The 23,854-nt window shown below is 41.9% G+C and overlaps 1 protein-coding gene across 3 annotated transcripts in view; it reads right to left on the bottom strand.

Moving 5' to 3' along the window:
* scube3 (signal peptide, CUB domain, EGF-like 3) overlaps positions 1 to 23,854 on the bottom strand; it is a 107,058-nt gene that overhangs the window by 12,809 nt on the left and 70,395 nt on the right. For 2 of the 3 annotated variants that reach the window (XM_015968136.3, XM_015968134.3), the window contains exons 6-10: positions 23,489 to 23,605; positions 15,200 to 15,247; positions 7,306 to 7,422; positions 5,979 to 6,101; positions 256 to 372 (exon numbers count right to left, since the gene is read on the bottom strand). In XM_015968136.3, the coding sequence (XP_015823622.3) occupies positions 256 to 372; positions 5,979 to 6,101; positions 7,306 to 7,422; positions 15,200 to 15,247; positions 23,489 to 23,605 (522 nt within the window). The remainder of the gene's footprint in view (positions 1 to 255; positions 373 to 5,978; positions 6,102 to 7,305; positions 7,423 to 15,199; positions 15,248 to 23,488; positions 23,606 to 23,854) is intronic. The other variant, XM_015968137.3, reaches the window with a different exon arrangement.

Raw genomic sequence — 23,854 nt, forward strand, 5'->3', positions numbered from 1 at the left:
TTAGACTGAATCCACAGAAAACTTTGTGTTGATAATGTCATGGTAATCCTTCCATAAGTGGTAAAAGTCCTTGAGATGGAAATACTTGGCTGACTTTTTTTACTCACTTGGTTTAATAAAGGATGTGGCTGACAACAATCAAAAGTAAACCACAGGATTCTCTACAGGGTCATAAAGTATAGGATTTATTTTAAAAAAAATCCCTCAAAACTACATTTTTTCATCTAAAAGACACGTCAGATGTGTCAAACTTACCTCCACAGTGTGCCAGGCCGTACAGCACGTAGCCTTTACGACAGAGACACTGGAAACTGCCAGCAGAGTTGACACAAAAATGATCACAAGCTCGGTCGAAAGAGCATTCATCAATATCTGTTAAAAAAACAACAACAATCAGAAACGTCTCTACCACTTCAACAAGTTACACATTTTTTTCAAGGGTGCTCTATGTTTTCCTGTGTCCCCGATGTTGTAAACATTGTTTGTCAAAATTGCAGCAGGTCAAATCAAATGTCACAACATAAAAGCGTACTTTTACAAAGGAAGACATCTTTTGTGCAGTATTCGGGTTTGGATTTGACCTTTTTTCCATTTTAATGCACCTAAAGGAAAAAGTTGCGAGGCATTTTGGAGAACTCAAGTGGTCTCAGTGGGGGTCTACAGGAAGTGTGCTCTTCCCCTAATAATAATAGCTGTTTATCTTTCTGCTAATCTTCTTTTCTTTTCTCACCAATGAGAAAGCCATATAGAAACCAGTAAAACCAATAAAATGGCTCGTAGGTTGTATGAAAGTCATTGTTGCCTTAAAGTGACAATGTGTATTTTTACCTTTAATCTCTGGAAATATCCATCGAAATGTTGTTGAAATTAAATAAAATGTTGGTGTACCCTATAACCATAAAAACTGGGTCCAAAGTAGGGCTCGGGATTAGCCATGTTTCCTCCTGGCTGGCTCGGGGTCCTGCGTCTATCGATGACATCACACTAGGTGATTGGCTAGACATAGGACTTACGGAAGTTATGTAACCACGTTCGACATTTTGGCCAAGTACAGTTGGCTGTACTGATGACATCAGTACAGTAGGCTGATGTCATCGGCAGGCACGGAACCAGAAACTACAGCTCAGGCATTATCGATGAAATTAACTGAAGGACCATCAAACTCTGAGGAGGCACGCCAAGGTTGCATGCTTTCTGCACCACAGGTAACAACATTTACCGTAATGCTTTATTAACTAGCAACAGTCACGGTGAGATGGTGTAAAACTACCCTGAAATGTATGTGCTGCCCCCTAGAGCCAGGAAACGACACTGCCACTTTAATGCTGTATGATGGAAAAAGCTGAAAATGATATTTTATTCATTCTGATCTCAGTCATCCTTTCAACACCTACAATGCTACCCAGCAGCTCCTCCATGCCTCGTGGTGAGCTTTCGCTCCTCTTTTTCAGGTTTTCTTGAGTTAGTCATGCTTCCTCATGAATTTCCTAAATATCCCAGGCTGGAAAATCATAAAGACAGACACAAGAGACCATGGGAGACTGATGACATTTGCTTTTTTTAATGACCAACTTGTATTTTTTTTGCCAGTCGGTGTTAAGCCCAGGCAACATGTGCTGGGAGAGACTTTGCTGGATGTCTAATTGGCTCATTTAATAAATGTTCCCAGGATTTTCCCAGGAATATTGTGCTTTCATCTTCTGCATAAGTGAACCTCCCCTGGGTTATGAGGTAGGGCCAGGTGCCATCAAACAGATGACAAAAGCATTTCACTGCAATTACAGAAGTTCACAAGATACATAGACTGATAAATGTCTGCAAAGATCATCATGCACAAAGCTGTTTCACACAAGTCAGACAGTCAGGTTAAAAGGTAAAGCTCTGAGAGCAGATTTTTACTAACTTCCTCCAAACATCAAAATCAAATCACTGCTTAACTTTTCTACAAAAATAAATAAATCAAAGCATGGACAGAACTCCTGATTGCCTCTGGAGACCTGAAAGCATTATGCGTTGGCACATGCAGCACAGCAAAAGTCTTCATTTATGGTAAATTAGGGATAAACTTTACCGTAAGTCTGTCTGGAAAAATAGTTTTGGTGACGGAGTTTATCCTTAAATATGTTCCTTATTGCTCCGCTGATGCCAGAAGTGAATCTGCAGCTTATCATTACATAGTTCAGTGTTGCTCCAAAACAGTGTTGATGACTCCTACAACCTTCTTTTACAGAGCAGCAAAGGGAAGTTTCCATTAATTACTCCTAATCGCTAAGTCTCATCATTTATCTAAAGAGCCTGGTAGTACTAACGTTGTTTCTATAGAACAGATACATAGAAAACATTTGGTTTGATGAACGATTCCTTATGGAGACTAAGGGTGAGAGGAAGATGACTTTGTTTGGAGGAATGCTGCTCCGCAGACATGCCCCATCCTGACTTGAGGGCCATGGCCCACTGACAGCAGAGACACACCATGACTGCTTAAACCAAGATAAACCCAGAGTTCAGTTTCCACATCTCAACACCTCCATGAGATGGCAACCATCTGTTTAGGTGTAACACTAGACCTCGTCTCACAACCAGGCACCAGAAACCCCAATAACACCATGAATACAAGGCTGCACATCATCTTCCTCTCTCAGAACACACTCTTGGGAATACCATAATGACATCATAGGTTTATCCCTTAATAAAATGATGTCTTTTTGATAAAGACTAGACTTGCACCCTGACAATTTAGTAATGTTTGCATAGTACAAATAAGAGCAAAGACAAAGCGTTCATATCTGGTAAACTGTTATAGCGGACAGTTTACACTTTGCCAAAAACCTTCAGGTTTTAGAATTTATTTAAAGCCCTCGAACCTGAACCTCTGAAAACAACCACTTCTAACAGCTTCCAGCATGCGGTGAACGTTTGAGACCGCTCTTCACCAAGCTGCTGAGCTGCACGCTGTGACAAACGTCTCAGTCGTCAACAGGAATGAGCAGCAAGGCTAGGAGGGTCTGAATTCGCTGAAATGTTCAAAAGTCAGTTTCTATCAAGTATCTTAGGGAAGAGGACTTTGTGGAGGTTTCAGTCCCTGTTGACAAATATGAGCATGTAGGTGATATGCTTTGTTAATATGGAAAAAAAATAACTTGGGAACTTGCACATAAACTGTAAAGGGACGTTTAGGCCATTTTAAAACGTGTTTGTGTCAGATTTATGAAAAATTATTATCTTACTGTGGTGGAAAAATAAGATTTAGTGACACATCTTCACCAGGTAGAACAGACTTATAATTAAGACCACATGTATGACCTTTTTCTAATGCCAGGTCAATCTCAACCTTCCTCTGAGACAGTATTCCAATTCTGAGAGGCTGCACCTTTATCTGACGAACTTTCCCCTGATGCAGCAACTCAGTTCTGACCACACCAATGTTCTTGTGCATACTGAAGCTCTGAAATGGTGAGTTCCACTGTGCACGTATCTAGTTTGCACATCCTACAGAAGTGGTCTGGACCGATGGATGCAACATAAACATGACCTGCATGTCCATGTGACGGTGATTGTTAGCAGGAGTAACTATCTGAAATCAGACATTTCTGCTGTGGGAATGTCTCATTTCCCAGGAAAATTATATGCATTATATAACATTTTATTTATAACTGACTAAACAAACGAGCAGCCAGGCTCTCCATGTCTCACTCACTGATTCTTACATGCTGTAGTTTCCTGATTAGCCTCAGTCTGGAGACATAGCTCTACAAGTTCTCTTTCATAGCATTCCTTTATTATAGGGAGCCTAAGTCTCCTCCCTTTCCGGTCGGCTCACGGGTCCCCGGAAAACAAAAAAACGAATGCAAGTCAACGGGGCTAAAAACGCAATTTTCTAATCCGCTTGGCCTTAGGCCCTGGATCGCACATATGTTGTACTGCAATTTAAAGGAAAACTAATGATGGGTGTTTCGACCACGCCAGTCATGTACTTTGAGATTTATCAGCTTGTAAAAGTTTGTAATTAGCATGTCTACACATTAGACATCAGCATGTCGCATCACCACAGAATCCCCTCTCCTCTAGCGTAGCTGCTACTCACCACATGGCCAGATTTGTGGTGGTTCTTTCCTCCTGAAGGAAGGATTTTAAGTTCACTAAACTTACAGCCGTTTTCCCTTCGTTTTTCTCCGTGTCTGGTGCGGTGACGTCATATTTGTGGAGCGCATTTGTAGTCCTGGACTTATTTTCACAAAAAAACCTAAAATAACAATTCCCCCTGTTTGAAAAGACGAGAGTTCTTGGTATCAAAATGCGTCTTTAAAATTCACGGACATTATATGTGAAATCCATGGCACATAACAAGTGGAATTAGAAAATAACGTTTTTAGCCCCATTGATTTGCATTTGTTTATTTGTTCTTACGGGGACCCATGGTCCAGAAGTAGATGGATGTGACTTAGGCTCTCTATTCCACACTGCCAGCCCTGATTGGCTAGAACTTACCTGTCAGTGTCAGGGGGGCTGGAGACCCTCCCCTCTTGGGTTGGCTCAATTAGCAGATCCCAAACTCTCACATCTGGCTGGGTCTGAGCTAAACTCTTCAGAAACGAGGTGAAAACTCTGCTGTTGGACGCTTTGCTCAAGGCCTATAGATTCACGAGAGAAAGTCTCACACTAACCTGTCTACAAGCAGCGGTGTGAGCTGCAGACTGTGAGGAGAAGTACTATGCCCTTTGGTTAGCACAATCCTGAGTAGTAATACTCGATGGGAAAATTAGCATATCTAATAATCGTTTAATGAATTAACCCTTAGATTTATCAGAGGCCCTACACTTTGCTGCTGCAGGTGATACAAATGTAAAGGTCTTAAAATACTGTTGCATGAATAGCTGTGTTTTATGTTGACGGAAATCCATTTAGTATTGGCTCTGCACAGACTAACCGTTAGCTCATCAGTCACATTGGATGCTAACGCAAAGTGGATTTTTCAGGAAGCCATCTACAACAAGCAAAATGGTAAATATTTGTAACTGACACAGAAAGACACTTCGAAATGACTAAATTATCACTAACCCGTGTTCTCTACAACTACTCCGATCAGACGGTTGAATGCGGGGATAACTGTGGCATCTTCATCAGTCAGAATAAAATCAATCAGAAAATAAAACTTGACCTTTACTGAGAGGCACTCATCACCTCTATGACCCTGGTTCTATTGCAAGAAGTGAGAAAAATAACAGGAATGAGAGCCGCAGCTAAGAGCCCGACAGGTGACTCAGCAGTGTAGTGTGTGTGTGTGCGTGCGTGTGTGTGTGTGTGCGTGCGTGCGTGCATGTGTGTGTGTGTGTGTGTGTGTGTGTAAACCAGCTCAGTCAACAGGAGGTGAGCTTTAACACAACCTCTTGTCTCCAGACAAAACACACAGGACCAAACAAGGACATGGCTGTTCCCGCGGTGACCCGGTGCTCCCAGACAACGCACGGCTGAGTGGTTTAAGCCACGGTGCCATAGAAGACAAAGCCACAATTTACATTCTTACAAGCAAAGACCACATTTTCCCAGTTTTCTGTGTCACTGTGGCAAAATAAACTTCACATTTTTGGCACTGCACAACGACAGAAAGGCATTTCCATCAAAAATAGACTTGAAGGACAACAAAGGGGCTGTGACACACTGATCACACAAGTAGTGTGTGGAGCGTGGTGTGATCTAGACTAGACTCTCTAATCCCTCTGCATGACACTGATGTGGACCAGGCTGGGTATTGATCGACCACATCAATGAGGAAGGGAGTCTGGTCCGCCTGCATTTTTCTAGCAGCTTAAATCAACCAAGAAATGAGACTTTAGAGCTAAAGCTGTAATGTCACACACCTGTGGTCAAACTTATTTGACCTGCACCTCTGGCTGAGCGTTGCCTTAACCAAATACAAAAGCCAGAAAAAACTTCCTTTAGTTGCAATTAATCCTGTTTATTTTGAGGAAGCTACCCACCTTGACACGTCCTCTCATTGGTTAGCAGCTTGTAGCCTTTCTTGCAGCTGCACTCAAAGCTACCCACTGTGTTTCGGCACACATGATCACACCCGCCATTGTTCAGACGGCATTCGTCGATGTCTGTGAACAGAAAATCTCAATGAGGGATGGATAATTCACATCAGTCACCACAACTGGAAAGGAGAGTCAATAAAACTAGTTTTCTTTTGTCACATAAGTGCAATCGGAAAAAGCAACAAACACGTCAAGTTATTTTATTTGTTAGCACATTGTGGCCTATAAATACCCTGGATGTGTGGTTGAAGAGAGACTGACATGCATCTGGGATCTCTGGATCACAAAGATGAGAAATATGAGGTGTTGATGGGATTAAAAAAACAAGGGATCAAAAAGCGAGGAGATTCATGTGGAAATTGTGCACAGTCAGACCATTAAATAGATCTGTTGTAGGTAATTCTCAAAAGCCAGAAATGAACTCCAAAGATTATTTTCTGGTTCTCAGATGGACTGAAATCAATTTGCATGAGGCTTTAAAAAGCTCTCACACAGCAAAGCCCTGTAGCAATAAATTAAAAATCCCCACTGCCCATCTCTTTCAGTTTCCTCTGTTCTGTACATCTGGAGACGATCCTTGGTCGATATGTCGTGTGTTCATCCCCGTGGTTGATAAGTCTGCTTTGGCAAGTTTCGCTGCAGTTCTGATTAATTCCGAATCATTGACACAAATGAGGCATCTGCCTCTCGAGGGATTCTTCATCATCTGGTTGGAATAAACGCAGGCAAAATTAAATTAAAAACTCTCCTGCTTGCTCCATCCTTGTCTGTACCCTTCAGAAATGCCTTTCCTGGAGTAAACTCCAGTCTTCTTGTGCCAGTGCCACCTGGGTTTGCTTTCCTCGTTTCCTCTCTAACCAAACCAGCACAGCTCCGTGTACTTTTATCAGCGGTGCAAACCACAGAAAGATTCCTGCACTCTCTTTCTGCAGACAAAGCAACTCTTTGTGTAGCATATGGTCTTTGTTGGAGAAGTCACCCTCTAAATTTCCATATAAAGTTAAATTATTCATTAGACAGAGTTTTATAAACTTATTGAAGTCAGCGGCTGATTCAGACTGATTGTAATATTGTGGAAAACTGGTGCAAGAGAACATATGCTGCTGAAAAGCAGGAGTTTGTGTAATATTGGGTTAATTAAAGCTGTAAAGTAATGTTAGCATTGTTAATTAACAGAGAAATGCAACTGTTGGGGACAAATCATGTCCAGCCTGCCTGGAAGCACCACCAGCAGGATAATTAACTACACAACAGGTGGATGTGGGTCTACCTTTGCAGGTCTTGCGGTCTGGCTGCAAAGTGAAGCCGACAGGACAGCTGCAGCGGACTCCTGTCACCGAGTCGTGGCACGTGCTGTCGCAGCCACCGTTGTTCACCGCGCAGGTCTCTGCAGAGAAGCCAGTCGTCAGATCAGCCACATAAAATATACAAAGTAGACGTATTCCTGACCCACTTACTTAAACAGCATTCATGCATACTGGTAGGCAACACAGATTAGAATCCACACTATCTTCTACAACATAAATTTAGTCAAACAGATGGAGATTGTAAGAGCAGCAGAACAATGAGGTGTTTAGCGGCAGAAACAGGAAACAAAGCTAGATGAATGCAGCTCAGGGAGATAAAAAGTAAAGAAATTGGAGACCTAATGAGTGCTAAAGGGAGATTATAATCTCTGCAGGTTATAAAGGTGGATTTTTACTTTCACAGGCATGCAAAAAAAATCTGCTTTTTCTTGTTCTGACAAAACCTTCTAGGCAGTTTGTGAATAAAAAAGCTGCTTCAGCTACCTGGCTCTTGTGTCAGCTAAACGGATTTGCAAAAGTCAAGGCAGGACAGCTGAGGTGTCTTTTACACACAGGGAGAAATTTCACAGAGACTTTTATTCTGAAGCAGCTTCTTCTCACATCAGGGGCTAGTTTTTGTCAGGAAACCTCACACTCCATGGCAACAAGAAAAACAGAGATGAGAAAAGGCTTCTTTGGGACCTAAAAATCACTTTAACGTTCATTAAGAAGAAGGATTTTCCACTCAGCTCACAACTCAGCTCAGCTTTATTACTTTCTACAAAGTTTTAATGGCTGAGAGCTAACCCCAACCGGTGTGTGCAGTTTAGTTAGGCCCAAACCAGTGCTTTAAGTGGGCCGGTACGCAGTAATGGCACTTTGTTACCTCTCAGTGTACCGGGACTTAGTACCAGTAGTTTTTCCACTCATTTATTAGTTGAAATCTCAGAAATTTCTGGAAAAAAAGATCTGTCCGTCTTCTAGTAAACACCAACCATCCACAGTCCCCACCAGCGTTGCCTCTCCCAATAGTAGAAGACGTGCTCCAAGAGGAGCTTCTTTTTGTGCACGTTCCCGCACGCAGCACCTGAACAACCAGTGGTTAAATGTGCCAACCGGTCCAGAGATGGCATCCAAACAGAAATATAGATCAGGAGTACAAGAAACAAAATGTCAAAACAAGAGGAGGAGTCTGCTACTTGAAAATAGGAGTGTTGTTAGAAACAAAAGGAAAACATTTTAGGCATAAACATTCCAGCTGCTACTAATCATGTGACAGAAGAGATGATAATTCTCTCTGGATGTGGCCTGGAGATTCAATTTTACAGCAGCCCTGATGATCATTTATTAAGTGCAGGGCTGGTACTAGCCATTTGGGTGCCCCAAGCACAAATGCTCTGTGGTGCCACCACCCCCATCTTTTGGAAAACATGATCTATGCAACAGCATGTGACAGTGCAGCTCTCTTCCAAATTAGCTTCTTTATTTTAAGTTTAAGTTGAACTAAAATGATAAATTGAAATCTGGACTGTTCTGTTCTGGTCCTGCTGGACCTGACTGCAGCCTTTGACACTGTTGACCATCACCTGCTACTGGAGAGGCTGAGAGACTGGGTAGGCCTAACAGGAACTGCCCTGGAGTGGCTCTACTCTTATCTGTCTGAGCGTTCCTTCTCTGTGGCCGTCTTCAAGTTAAGGTCCTCCACCACCTCCCACACCCATGGTGTCCCACAAGGTTCTGTGCTGGGGCCTCTACTCTTCCTCCTCTATTTGCTTCCTCTTCAGCACAACATGAGCTACTTTAAAGGAACCTCCTACCATCTTTATGCAGATGACATCCAACTGTACATCTCCTTTAAGCCCCATGAGATGTCTAAGCTGCAGCTGTTACACTCCTGCTTAGACTCTATTAAAACCTGGATGGCTCTGAGCTTTCTACAGCTGAATGAAGATGAGACTGAGATCCTCATCTGTGCCCCAGACAAGCTGGTTCCTAAAGTAGAAGACTCTCTTGGTCAGCTTTCTTCTCACACCAAACCCTCTGTCAAGAGTCTTGGTGTGACCTTTGACCCAGCTCTCACCCTGGATTCTCATGTCAGTTCTCCTGTTCGCTCTTCCTTCTTCCATCCCAGGAACATTGCTAAGCTGAGTCCCATTCTGTCTCGCTTGAACTTGAGACAGTTCTCCACACCTTCATCTCCTCACGCTTAGACTACTGTAACTCTCTTTTCACTTGTCTGAGCAGAACCTCCAGGAACCGTCTATAGGCAGGCGCGCAGATAGGGTGGGGGACGGGGGGGATCTGTCCCCCCCAGATTCAGATTGACCCCGATCCGTCCCCCGCACTAAGGCCAGAAAGAAAACAAAATCGAAGGTTAAGCGCTTAAAGCTCCTTTTTCCAATTACATTGAATGTAGCATGACGTAAACAAACACCGACTCCAGAGGCACCAAAATGGTTGCTGCTAGGATGCAGGATGAAGCGAAAAAGGCAAGCAACGATTACTGCGCATTTAAAAAAGACCAACAGTGTATGTAGGTGGGACCGATCTGTCTGTTTATGCATGTTGGTTCTTGTTTCAGTACATTGTTGTCAGTGTTGGGACTCGTTAAAAGCGCCAAAGCCTCATTGCTGACTTTAACAAGTCTCATCTACAAATATGATCCCTCATGAAGTTACTACTTTACATCAGAAGATAGTGGAGATGTGGAACCTTTTTAGAGCTTGAAAAACGCCTCCCGCCGAGAGGCAACATGAAGAGCGCTAATATTAGATAAAACGTATAATTGCCGGCAGATCTGGTGATTGTTGACTGATCACTTTGTCTGGTCATGACTGACTCTGATTATGAAGCAGAATATTCACTCTGATGAAGAAATTCACTCATCCAGCCGGGACGATTGACGCTGCTGCAGCATCAGACATCTGGTGCTGCACGAGAGGTGTGTGGAGTTTACAAGCTCCAAATGTTGGGTTTGATGTTGGTTTAACCTTCTTTGGTATGTGATGGATGTAGAAATGATGGTAAAAACACCGCTAACGTGACAGACGTATTGACAATGTAAAAAAAAAAAGCCGTGAAAAGGGACAGATGCCGATGCATTATGTATGGAAGTCGAGTGTGTCACATAATCATAAAAAATGTAAAATATGAAATTTAAAAAGAGCTTTATATATTTTTACATAAATAAAAACTTTCCAAATATAATGAAAATTTCTAAATAACGTAAAAATACGAAGGAACATCTGTTTGTCAGGCTGAAAAGTTTGGGAACCACTGCTCTAAGTGATAAGTGAATATCGTTTTTTAAATATATTTTATGAGCAGTTTTTTTAGGGTTTTTATGTTTTCTGAAAAGATTGGTATGCTGAAAATAATTTAATGTTTTGCATAAAGCATGAGGTTTTGGTTAGTAATGATTGGAAGAATAACAAATGACTGAATTAAATAGTGGGTCGCCTCTGTCAGTACGCCCCAGGGCAGCTGTGGCTGCATTGTAGCTCATCACCATCAGTGTGCGAATGTGTGTGTGAATGGATGAATGATACACTGTAGTGTAAAGCGCTTTGGAGTCCTTACTCTGAGAGGTGCTATACAAGTGCGGATCATTTATTATTTATGGTGTTGATCAGGCAGAGATTTGCTGCCAGCGTTCCACTGCACAATGGCTTCAAACACATATATAAAAGTGTTAGTTTTTACGTAAACCATTGGATGAAATTACACAAACTGACTGTGTGTGTGTGTGTGTGCTTGCGTGCGCGCGTGTGCGTGCGTGCGTGTGTGTGTGTGCGCGCGTGTGTGTGTGTGTGTGTGTGTGTGTTTGGGGGAAGGTACATTGGAACTTTGTCCCCCCCAGTTTGAAAATCCTATCTGCACCCCTGTCTACAGGTGGTTCAGAATGCCTGTGCTCGGCTTCTGACCAACTCGTCAAAGTACACCCACATCGCCCCGCTTCTCCTCCAGCTTCACTGGCTGCTGGCTAACTTCAGGGTTTATTTCAGGATCCTGGTTCTGGTCTTTAGGGCCTTACATGTATAATCATACCATAACATACCATACCATACCAGTTTGTTTCTATAGCACATAAAAACTGATTAAAAACAACAGAAACAATAAAAAACACATTAAAACTATAAAACAAATCACTGTCTAAAAGCCAGGTTATAAAAGTGAGTCTTTAAATGAGATTTAAAAATCACCAAAGAGGGAGCCTGCGCAGAGCAGCAGGAGATCAGCTGACCTCAACGTAAGTGTAGGCACATAAGGGGAGGTGCCAGGTCATGAAGCACTTTAACCCTCCCACTGTCTTCATGGGTGACCCAGCCAGGAAAGTTGATCATTGAGCAGGATTGATGGTTTATCCCTTGAGGTCCACGTGGCAGGGGTAAGGTGGTGCTCACTCCTCACCAACAAACAAAAGTCAATAACTGAAACTGTACACGGAAGGTGACGGGGAGCCAATGGAGATGCGCCAAGACAGGAGTGATAAGGCTACGTCTGTTTGTGTTATTCAGGAAACTAGCAGCAGTGTTCTGGATGACCTGCAGCTGGTTCAGGGCAGAAACAGGAGTACTTACAAGGAGTGCGTTTGCATAGTCCAGGAGAGAGGTGATAAAAGCATGGATGACTGAACCATCATACATTGATTTCCGTCTTTCCTAATTAATTTTCTCTCTCCCTTTCCTTACATTTTTAATCACAATGTTTAAACTTTTGACTCATTTTAAACATATTTTTAATCATTTAAAAAAAATATCTTGTGAGACGCTTTATAAATTATTGTTTCCTTTCTTTTCTACCGGCAATCTTCTCAGTCCCTACACCCCCAGCAGGTCCCTGAGGTCCAGTGGCCAAAGCTTACGAGTTGTGCAGCATCAGGCTAAAGACGAAAGGTGACAGATCATCTGCTGCTGTGGCCCCCAGACTCTGGAACTCTCCCCCCTGAGCCTGAGACCAGTGGACTCAGTGGACTCCTTTAAGAAGCAGCTGAAAACTCACCTGTTCAGGCTGGCTTTAGTGTGACCTTCATCACCACCCTTTTTCTATCTATTCCACCTTTTCTGGGATCCACTGATTTCCCTCTTTCTAATACATTTTCTCTTTTCTTTTCCTTATATTTTTAATCACATTTTTAAAAATGTGTTTCTCACTTTAATAATATTTTGAAATCATTCAAAAAAATCTTTTTTGTTACATTTTTGTTCTTGTGAATCACTTCATGATTTTTATCTTGAGAAGCGTTATATATAAGATTGCTTTCTTTCTTTCTTTCTTTCTTTCTTTCTTTCTTTCTTTCTTTCTTTCTTTCTTTCTTTCTTTCTTTCTTTCTTTCTTTCTTTCTTTCTTTCTTTCTTTCTTTCTTTCTTTCTTTCTTTCTTTAAGATCCGAGGCAAAAAGTTTCACCTTAAATACTTTCTGTAGGAGGAAAAAGTAGCACCTCTTGTCTTAAGAGAGCACATCGCTGTGGGTTCCAGTAATAAGTGTCAGCAGGCACCGTACGCTCACAAGACGATAAGGCAGTGCTGGGACATGCCTTTGAAATGCTTAGTCAGGCAGCTCACTCGTCAAACTGTAATGATCATGTGTTAAGAGAGTAAAGAAACATTTCTGACATTATGGTTTTGTAAAGACAGGGAAGAGACACACAGTCTGGCGTGTGCATCCTTCTGTGTATTCTGGAGGCACACCAGCCACATCTACAAGGTGTGCAATTATAGTAAGAGTGGGCCGACTGCTGCAAATATTATCCATTATGATGTTAGGATTAAAGCCTTTAATATACGTCTGATAAAGAGATAACCTTCTAACAGAAGCCACATGATTTCTAGCAGTGCAACTTCTTGCTTTACACCCCAGCTGATGACAGGCCTCTTGTCATCAGCCTTTTATGAGCGCCGCAAACAAAACACACCAAGAGCTAAGTGGACAGGACTCACAAACGGCCTGAAAGCAGAGTGATTTTTAGGGGGAATAAGAGCAAATAAGCAGCCAAATTCACTCAGATGGTGTAAAGTTTGCTTTAAGGTGAATCTTATTTCTTAAAAGGTAAACCACACAATGGGAAACTAGGATGCAAATACCAACACATATCCAGGAGAGAAACCTGTTGCAGGGCCGAGCAACATATGTCTCCTTATGTTTCTATTTCTGAGAAAATAGAAAACTAGGACACCAAATCCTGAAATAGGTCAGACTGTTGTGCTGCAGCATGTGTAGAACTTAGTGTTCATGAACAAACAGTCGCAGCAAACAGTCACTTAAAACCCTCGTGTGCTCTTTCTGTTCCTCTTGCGAGACGGAGCCTCCTCCCTCACTTTCTTACACGCTGTAATTAAATCGTAAATCTCTTTGATGTATCAAGGTTTGATATGTCTTCACAGATTTATGACTTACATTTTCAAGGTATCTTGCTACTTTTGTGAAAACACATGTCGTAAAAATTAGGCCTAACTGTGTTAGGGACATAACCAAATGCATATAAAAATAAATAAACAGGAGGAAAAACTCCCACTTTGTTCTGTTTTTGCTCACATTTTCTGCAAATGCAGAGAAACAAATCACTTTTGGACACAAATACAGAAGAAGAAATTCTTCAAATGGATTTTTTACAGCTCTTTTGGGCACAAGATTACACAGATGTGTTTTTCAGGAGGCTTCCAGGAACTTGTGATTTATCTTTTAAACTGGATCGTGGACACATTTCTGGCTGTTTCACAGCAGCTAATAGGCCATGATGATGGTTAAGAACCACAGACAAATATTTGGAATCGCGTGAGCTTCATTTCACTCATATCAAACAAAAATAAAGACAAAGTCTTTGGTCTGACTCTTCAAAGCACTCTCACTTTTTGTACTAATTCATCCTCAAGTGGTGAGCTGTAACCATGGTCATGATGCTCTATGGCATACAGAAACTGGACCTTTTACATTTAGAGAAGTACTTATCCTTAGAGTTCTAGACCTCCCAGTATTAGACCTTTCAGATGACTACAATTCTGCTTATTGATGCTTGAGATAAATGTTTTAAAAGTATCTGTCATTAATCTTTACTTGCATCTTATTTTACATCCTCAAATATGATCAGAGCCATTTCCTCATTTTTCTCTTTTGCATGACAAATGAACATTTAAAGCTCTTTGAATAGATTTTGTGTCTAAGATGACTTGTGAAGAGTGATTTCATTACTAGTTTTGTTTTTAAAGTTTAATGTTGTTGTTCTAACAAATGTGAAAGTAAATCGTTACAAACACTACATCTATTATAATCGCAACAGTCTCAGCCTCCTCCGTGTTTCAAAGCAGACCAAAAAAAAAAATCCAAAAACTAACAACCAAAAAAAAAGTTTAGAACGTTACGTTTCTTACAGGTGAAAATAAATGGATCAAAACCATGGTTGACCACTTTTACTTTCATTGCATGTCTTAAAGAAGTTTAACTATAAATAGATTTCATTATTAATTTTGAAGAAATTAGATAATCATTCATCTGACATCTCAATAAAATCACAGGATAAAAGCTGCAACATTTAGGTCTTAATTATAGAAAAGTAAAGATGTTAGAGTTAAGATGGTTGTCAGAAATACAGAGGTGGTTACCAGAGGAATCAGCATGACTAACTGACACTCATGTGAAGCAACGTGCAGCTCATCTCAGGTGAGTTACATAACGCCGATGCTGCAGGTCGCATGCTGCCTCTTTGCAGCTGTGTTTTTGATAGGTGCAGTTTGACCCAGGCTGTTATTGAAAAGGCATTCACAGGAGGAAGAAGAGCTGAAGGTCAGAGGTGAGGGAAGGGGCTTGATCAGAGTCTGCTCAGTCTATTCCCCAAACCCACAGACCCCCAGAGAGCAAGGAGCCAGATGAGCACATATTTACCATTAGGAAACAGCTGTGGGGCTGCCTGGGACTGGACACTCCTCTCCCCTGCATGCACACACACACATACACACACACATACACACACACACACACACACGCACACACACACACATGCACGTACACTTTAGTTCTCTGTGCACTTGAACTGCACAGTAATCAAGTGAGATAACAGTTTATCCACATCACCCCTGCTCTTTTCCATCAGTTAGCTATTAGCTCAAACATGGAATAACAGCATTAGACATTAAGCAGGATTTTTCATGAGCTCAGACATGGTTTCTGGAAGAAAATCCATCAGTCATCAGAGATAACATAATGAACCTTGTCACTGGACTTGAGGTTCCTCTGATCTGATGTTGAATATAATTTTAGATGTTTAAATAATCTGATTCTGGTTCTGTGTAAATTGGCTCTTTGAAAAACCTTTTTAGAGAAACTTGACTGGTTTGATAAGCTAATTCCAGCAAGGCCCCTCACATTAACTAATGCTTTCTTGTTTAATGGCTATCTGCAAAGGAAATGAGTGGCCAGGTCATCTTTATTGACCGGTGTTTAACACTCAGAAGTTCTGATGAATCTGCCAAAATAATCATAGGATGTAAAGTGTACAACACTTTACATTCATAAAATGATGTTAGCATGAACCATCCAGAAATCCTTTTAGATTACAGATGTCTAACGATGACAGTAATTCCCATTATATGAGCCCTGAAAAGTATATTTTACCTCCGCTACTTTATCCTTCACAGTGGAGGTAAACTAGCAGCATGGCTTCCCAATATCATTCAATTTTCAGCGAACTGACCAAGCACTGACTACCGGCGATCAGATGGAATAGGACCTTCTGTGTTTGTGTAGGGAATCCTACTCCCCTTGGGTGGGGAGTCCCACAGGGATCTGATTTGGGTCCCCTCTACTGGGGTTCCTCCTTTGCCAGCATGGAGTGAGATTCCATTTATATGCTGATGATTGTCAGATCTACCTTCCATTTAAACAAGGGGCGGATGGATTAATCTCTACTCTTTTGAACTGTTTAGGGGATGTTACGGCCTGGGTGGCTTCTAATTTTTTGCTCTTAAATGACACTAAAACTGAGGTCATAGTCTTCACTCTGGGTATGTCAGATTGTAAAACTTCTGGCGCCGACTTACACCTTTGGCTGCTAATATGAAGAGCATCGTCAATAACTTAGTGATAAGAATGGATTGGTTTGATGCACAAATTAATCAGTTTGTGCAGTCCTGCTTTTTAAATCTGCATCGTCTGGCAAGAATTAAGCCCTGTTGTGTAGAGTACATCTAGAGTCTGTTACTCATGCTTTAGTTCTTTCCAGATTAGATTACTGCAATGTGTTGTACGCCAGCCTCAGTCAGGGAGCAGTTGCAACAACCGCAGTTGTTACAGAACTCAGCAGCTAGACAGGCACCAGACACAGGAAGCGCATGCCACTCATTCTGGCATCTTTACTTTGGCTCCTGGTGCATTTCAGGGCCAAATTCAAGTTGTTAACATTGGTGTACAAACCTCTTCAGGGAGCTGCACCACCCTACCTTACTAGCCTTCTACAGACGCATGCTTCGCTCTGCTGAAAGACAGCTGTTGGTGGTTCCCTGCTCAAAATTTAAGTCGAGGGGGATAACACGTTATCTGTGATGGGTCCAAGACTTTGCAATAAGCTGCCTCAGGCTGTGCACCAGTCTCCTTCACTGTTGGTTTTTAAGTCCCGACTGAACACCCATTTTTACATCTTAGCTTTCCACCATTAAATGAGGTAGCTAGGTATCGTTGTCCTACGTTTAATTGCTTTGACCGTTTTTAATGTTTGCACTTCGTTTCCCTTTTTAGTGAATTCTGAACTGTTTTAAATTAATCTATGTTGATGAATGGTATATTGTGTTTCTGATTTAGTAAAGTAAAGTAACAGCTTTGAGACTAGACTACTACGTAAGCTTACTTCTAATTGGGTGACATTATTTATCGACTTTTAATGTCTAATTTCTCACCTAAAAACATCTCTAAATGTCTTTGGTGTGGCAGTGGCACAGGAGTTATGTGCCCTCCCTGTAATCATAAGGTTGCAGGTTTGAGCCCCGCTCAGTCTGTCGCCGTCGTTGCGGCCTTGGGCAAGACACTTAACCCACCTTGCCTGCTGGTGGTGGTCGGAGGGACCAGGTGACGCCGGTGCTCGGCAGTCTTGCCTCTGTCAGTGTTACCCAAATCTCGTGACCATTGGTGACGGTAGGAACGTAGATCGACCGGTAAATCGAGAGCTTAGCCTTCTGGCTCAACTCTCTCTTCACCACAACAGATCGGTACAACGCCCGCATCGCTACAGATGCAGTACCAATCAGCCTGTCAATCTCACACTCCAGCTTTCCTTCAATCGCGAAAAAGACCCTGAGATACTTAAACTCCTCCACTTGGGGCAGGACCTCATCCCTGACCCGGAGAAGGCACTCTACCCTTTCCCGGTTCAAGATATGTGTGCAAATCTTCTTAAATAAAAACATTGATGAAAAATGTATTTTGTTTCATGAGTTTTGTTTTCCCAGATAACTGTACCAATTCAAATTAGCTTCATTCTCAAACTTTATGACAGTTCCTGGCTCTATTTGAGCTGCACATTTATTAGCTTTACTGTTAGCGGCAACAGATGAACCCCAATAAAACTCCAGATACTAGAAGCTTCTTTTCCACATCATGTGAACATTGTTCAGCAATGATGACATAAATCAAATTAAGTGTAAAAGGTTTTGATTCCACATCGTTTGTCTAACAGGAAGCTCCTACACTGCTGCATTGATTTAGATAAAATGATAAATCATACATTTACTTTCAGCTGACAAAGTGATCTGAATAAATATAACAGATTATTTCTGCTTTAAATCTTTTATCTTTGTTCTTTGTTTATGCCAACTTGAGATGACAACATTGAGATAAAATGACACCTCTGAAAAAACAAACCAGCCTCCTGCTAACTCCAGCTGAACAGGTACTGTTCACCGAATCCTGACAACAAACCGATGACAGTTTTTATGTTTAAACTGAAAAGAGTGACATCTCAAGGCAAAAGTGATACCTTGCAACATGCAGCCATGCAAATAAACGTTCCACACAGTGCAAACAAAGAGCCGTTTTGATGTTTGCGTGCAAGAGGAGGCTTCTGCTTGTTAGTATGAGCACCGTGAGCCAGACACGTCGAGGGGTTGTTAGTGCTGCAAGCAGAAAGTCAGGGACAGCCAGTCTCAGATCTGCACTTTAAATTGTTGTTTACACTCAGATCATTTTAGTTTCACGCTGTTAGGCTGTCACGCTAAAACAAGGTTAGTGGCCTGTGCGTTTGCTAAACTCTATGGCAGAAATATATTAGCATCTCATGTCAGATATTGGATTTAAAGACTATTTTTAAGGTTTGCAACAAACCCAATATTTGATCTACTCTGTGCTCAGATATTGTAGGATGAATGACATTCCCCAGCCCCCTATGTGGTTTTTTATTGATTTAATTATTGTTGTGACAACCGCTTGTGTTTTTTGAGGACCCAGATGTTTAAAAAAGAAGCTGAAGGGAGAAAAGTTTCCCCACAAAGCATGCTGGATTCATCAATATGTCCCGCACCCACTAAAGTCAAATAACAAAGTACTAATGATTCATTACCTCACTAAGAAGAACTTTGTGTATCTATACTACACTGGAGCCATTTTTTTGCCAACTTTCTACTTCTACTCCTCACTATTTCTCTCAATTATCTGTACTTTCTCCTCCGTAAGACCTGAGGGTTGCTCCTGCTACTTGTTAACATTATTTCCACAACGCTCGTGTTGAATTGCAAATGCTGGTGCAGACATGGCAGCCACACAGGCTCACATATGATTGGCTCTGGAACCAGGAAGTGTGGAGGCGAGACACGTTGTAAACAAAGATCACATCCCTCTTTGGCCTTTTTAAAAGGAGACAAACTTATCAGCCCCCACCCAGCTGAGGAGGAAATGTTTCAATGATGGAGACATTAGACTGTTTTGTGATTGTTTCAGTTGAAAATGATTACTTATTGCACCTTTAAATAGTTTAGAAACCAGTACATTTTTACTTTTACTCAAGTAAAAAGCTAGAATTGATGCTTCGATTTATACAGAAGTCATTTTAAAACTGAATGTGAATACTTTTGACACCTCTGCTCACCCAACAAGCAGTGTCCAGAAACAGCGAGCTCTATCCGAACACCCCGGCTTCAACGAATAGACCACCCGAAATTAGAGCAGAGTGTTTATATGAGAATATGCCTGTAAACACATGTGTATTTGCAGGTGATGCATGCATACAGGACACGTTTGAGTGATTGTTTGCATTGACATGACTCGATTTTATAAAAAGCATCTCCTGCTCTTTGACTGAACTCTTGAGTGTGTCTGCATCTGCCTGCTATTTGCGATTGTAACGTACCAAAGTTAGTTGGTTGGTTGGTTGTTGGTTAGTAGTTGCAGCTTCGGTGGCTAGCAGGTAGTAACTCACTTAAATGTTTAATTTAATAAACATATACACAATTTAAAAAGTAAAAGGCTCGTTAAATATTCATATTAAAACGGATATGTATAAAATATAACGTTGTCTCAAGTGTCATGTGATGTTACGTGACCGCCGTGGAAGCCGCGGTCACGTGATGCAAGTCTGTTCCATTTAACCATTTTCTTTGACCAAGGAAGGACAGTGTCCTCGTGTGCAAAGACACCTTGACACTGCAAAGGTCCTGCAATCTCTGGGTGAAGCCAGACTTCAACATTCTTCACTCTGAATAAAGTGAACCTACTGGAAGCCTACATGACTTTACAACTCATAAGCTTAAATAATCATATGTGTTGAATGAACAAGATGTTTAAATCAAATTTAAGAACAATTCTCATTTTAAATTCATTGATTTAATCACAAATTATTCAAACATTTGATTCCGGTTCATCCTTTCAACTTGGCCAGAAGACTGGGCCCAGTAACGAATGTGGAAAATGGCCTTCACCCCCAACATCAGCCAAAGGTGTTCCATCACTTCAGAGGTGAAGTGAGTTCCCCTATCCGAGTTAACATGTGCGGGGAGACCAAACCGGGAGATGATGTGATTCATCACAAGGACAGCAGTTTTTTGTGCCGTGTCGTTTGGTGCTGGTAGACATTCAACCCATTTGGTGAATGCACAGGTCACGGTCAAGAAGTATTTGTTACCCCTGCTAGACTTGGTCAGGGGCCCCACCCAATCAAATTGTAGGTCAGACCATGGTGTGGACGTTTCCCGGCTTTGTGGAGGAGCTCTGTGGATGGGGTTTGATGGTTGAAACTGACAGCAAACCAAACAGCTCTAGATATAGTCTGAGATGTCTTGATGTACCCCGGCCAGTAAGCAACCTGGCTCAGGGCACCGAACGTGGCCTTGACACCTTTGTGTCCAGCAGAAGGAGAGCCATGAGCTTGCGTGATCATACCCCCCTTAGGGACTGCGGTGCCACAAGAACAGGTGACAATGGAGGCTTGGAAGATGTGCATTAGCAACCCTTCAACCATTCTCAGCGTGACACGAACACGAAAAGAGAGCACAGAGCTCAGGAACGGAGTCAAGCTTGACAGAAGGAGGTAAATGAGCTGTTGGATCAGAAAGGTACAGGATCATCCTGCTGACAGCAGGGTCCTGGGACTGAAGACTGGCAAGGTCATTCCCAGAAAAGACAGGTTGAACAGACACAAATCCATCAGAAGTTCAGCAAGTTGTAGCACTATCAGATCCCAGCCACTTCTGCAAACTGTGAGGTCTTACGACCCAACTGGTAGCAGCAAGAGTCTTTCTGGTTAGCGCGTAAGCAAATGACACCCTCGCCTGAACTAGGTACAAAACAGACACCTGCAGGATAGAAGCTGCAGCAAACTGAAGAATACAGAGAAGAAAAAGTTGTTTTTGGTTCTTATGTGAATGATTCAATTAATAAAGGCTACAAATGAATCAAACATCTCTCAATCAATATAAAGAACAAATGTTTGTTTCATTAGATGTTGTTTAGAGGTAATACTCATTTTAATGAAAGCATGCTAAAATGTCACAAATATTACAAGTATTGTATGTTTTTGTGGCATATTTTTAAACACTTGGATGAAAATTAGTTTGGGTTAAGGAGACGATGTGTAGCTTTTACCATTGATCTCTGGAAATATCTATTGAAATGTTGAAAATGAATTCAATGTTGCCCAATTTTACTGGCGGCTTTGAAACACATAACCATAAAATCTGGTCTAAAATATGTGGGAGCGGGTTTAAGTCTCTGAGAACAAAACACAAGTTCTTATTTGAAACATGATCCACACGGATCTCTCTCTATGGTTCGGTCACATGGAGGGACGAGACGCCACCTGTTCAATCCAAGCAAGTAAAGCACAGCGGTGCTCAATGGCGAAGAAGGACAGGGGCTTGAAAAACCACCTGCATCGCATTTAAGTCTCATGTATGGGAGCCTTTTGGTTTCCCTGTATAATGAACACAAAAATGAACACACACGCGTGTTCCTCCAGTTTGACGGCGCAGCGCCGCTCAGCTCCGACCGCTGTGACAGCAGAGAGGGGGTGGCAAATGCAAAATGCCTGGGTCATTTATTACATTACTATTGTTGGGGACAAACCTGTAAAAGAGGAGGAAAGGCAAGCTGCTTTAATCAGAATTTGGACCGCTCTGTAACTTATATTTTTATAGAAAGTTGCAAACTGAGCAGAAAAATGTTGCACTAAGTGTTGTACAATGTAGAGAGCTGCTGATCTGAAAAAGGATGTGATCTGTGGCGTCCGAACCGTGAGTTGTTTTATCTGTTGCATCACTAGCAACAAGCAGTTACAAAACTTTCACCATTGATAAATGTTTTACATCTACCTCTTCGCTCTGTGCCAGTGATGAAAGGTTGTCTGAGGTGCTGTCATTTTGCGATGCGGCAAAGTACTTGTTTTAAAAATGCACTCCCAGGGATTTTTGACCCTAATCCGTTGGTAAGGTCTTACTCAAACACAAAAATACAGCTTTCTTTCAGTGATCTAGGTATATACTTCCCCCTATCGCCAGGGAAAATATACACCGTCACTTTAAGGTAAAGCAAGTTGTCATGTCTCCTTTTTGTAAACCTGTTTTGTTAAGGAACGCAGATTTAGTGTGAGGTTTTGGGATCATCCACCTTCTCCTGACAGATTTTGTTTTACTGAGGTTTTATTAAGTAACAGAGTCAGAGAGATGGACCAGGCACGAGTCGACTGTGGAGAAGTCTCCCGCCGCTGAAACCCCAGACTCTGCGGGGGAAATCAGACATTTGAACTGGCTGAGTGCTTCCTAATCTGGCACAACAAATGCACATTTGCTCTGCCTTGAATAAGGCTGGCAAAGACATATAATTTGGTTGAGGTCAGCTTGGTGGTATCGTCTTGGCCTACTGGGGTACGGCAATAATGACAGGTTGGCTGACCAGACCTTGACATGGGTCTGGCTCTCATCTGGGCTGTGGTTCTGACAGGGATCCAGAAACGCGGAGCCAAGCAGGCCCTGCTCAAACCAAGCTCTCAAACTTAACAGCCACCAAAACCAAGCAGCAATGTCTCCAGGCTCCACTGAGAGCACATTCCAAACTCTGTGTTAGTGTTTGTAAAAAAAAGAAGTTCCCATCCAGCTCAGTTCAGTTGCCATCACAGGCAGGATGGACTGGAAGGGTTTGCCCTGTTAGCAAATAGCTGAATATTGAGATAAAGCAGAGGTTCTGGTCCAGCCCACATTCACACTCACCCAACTTCAGTGAAGAACTTCCTAGTTCATCCATCATAATATCTTTGGGATTCAGTCTGAATAAAATGTGCCCTTCGTGACATCTCAGCGTGCCGGATTAGCTGAATGATTTTCAGTCAGCCCAGACAAACATGGCTACATGCCGGTCAGGTGTGTGAGTTAATCCCAGACAGGAAGCAGAGGAGGAAATGACCCAAGGGCTTATAGAGGATGTGTGTTTCTGACAAAACTTTGAAAATCAGAGGAGAAAGAGCAGGAAGTCAGGAAGAGGAGAAGCAAAAGCAGATGCAGGGATGGAGATGTTACTGAAGTAGCAGAAGAAGAAGCACGTGAGTGGCAGCCTTTTGACCTTGTATGTCACGCATCCGTAAATATAATTAGCAATGTAGTTACAGAAATCTAAGTCCTGTGTCAAACCCGATTTTTCTTTTGCATCATTTGACGTTTTCTTACAGTGATGTAATTTTAGCTCCTAGCATTTGAGATCACTCACCTACGCACGTCTTCCCGTCGCTGTGCAGAAGAAACTTCATGTGGCAGGAACATTTAGGACCGTGGTCTGTCTCCTCACAGATGTGCTGGCATCCTCCATTACCATAGTTACACGTCACTGTCAAAGGCATTAACACAAACGTAAGTCAAGGAGGAGCACAGAAAAGCGTTTCATGGATATTTGACCATCCATATTTGACCATTTTGTCCTATAAACTGCAAATTTTTAAAAAAAAATTCCAAAACATCTACGTGACAAACTTTCCTGGCAATTTAGTTGTGTAGCTGCTGCGTGCATCTGTAAGTCCAGTTTCTGTCTAGCAACTTAGGGAGGGGCCGGTGGATAAAATAAGAACAAAGTACAAAC

This window comes from Nothobranchius furzeri, chromosome 15 (genome assembly GCF_043380555.1).
Source record: "Nothobranchius furzeri strain GRZ-AD chromosome 15, NfurGRZ-RIMD1, whole genome shotgun sequence".
NCBI lineage: Eukaryota > Metazoa > Chordata > Actinopteri > Cyprinodontiformes > Nothobranchiidae > Nothobranchius > Nothobranchius furzeri.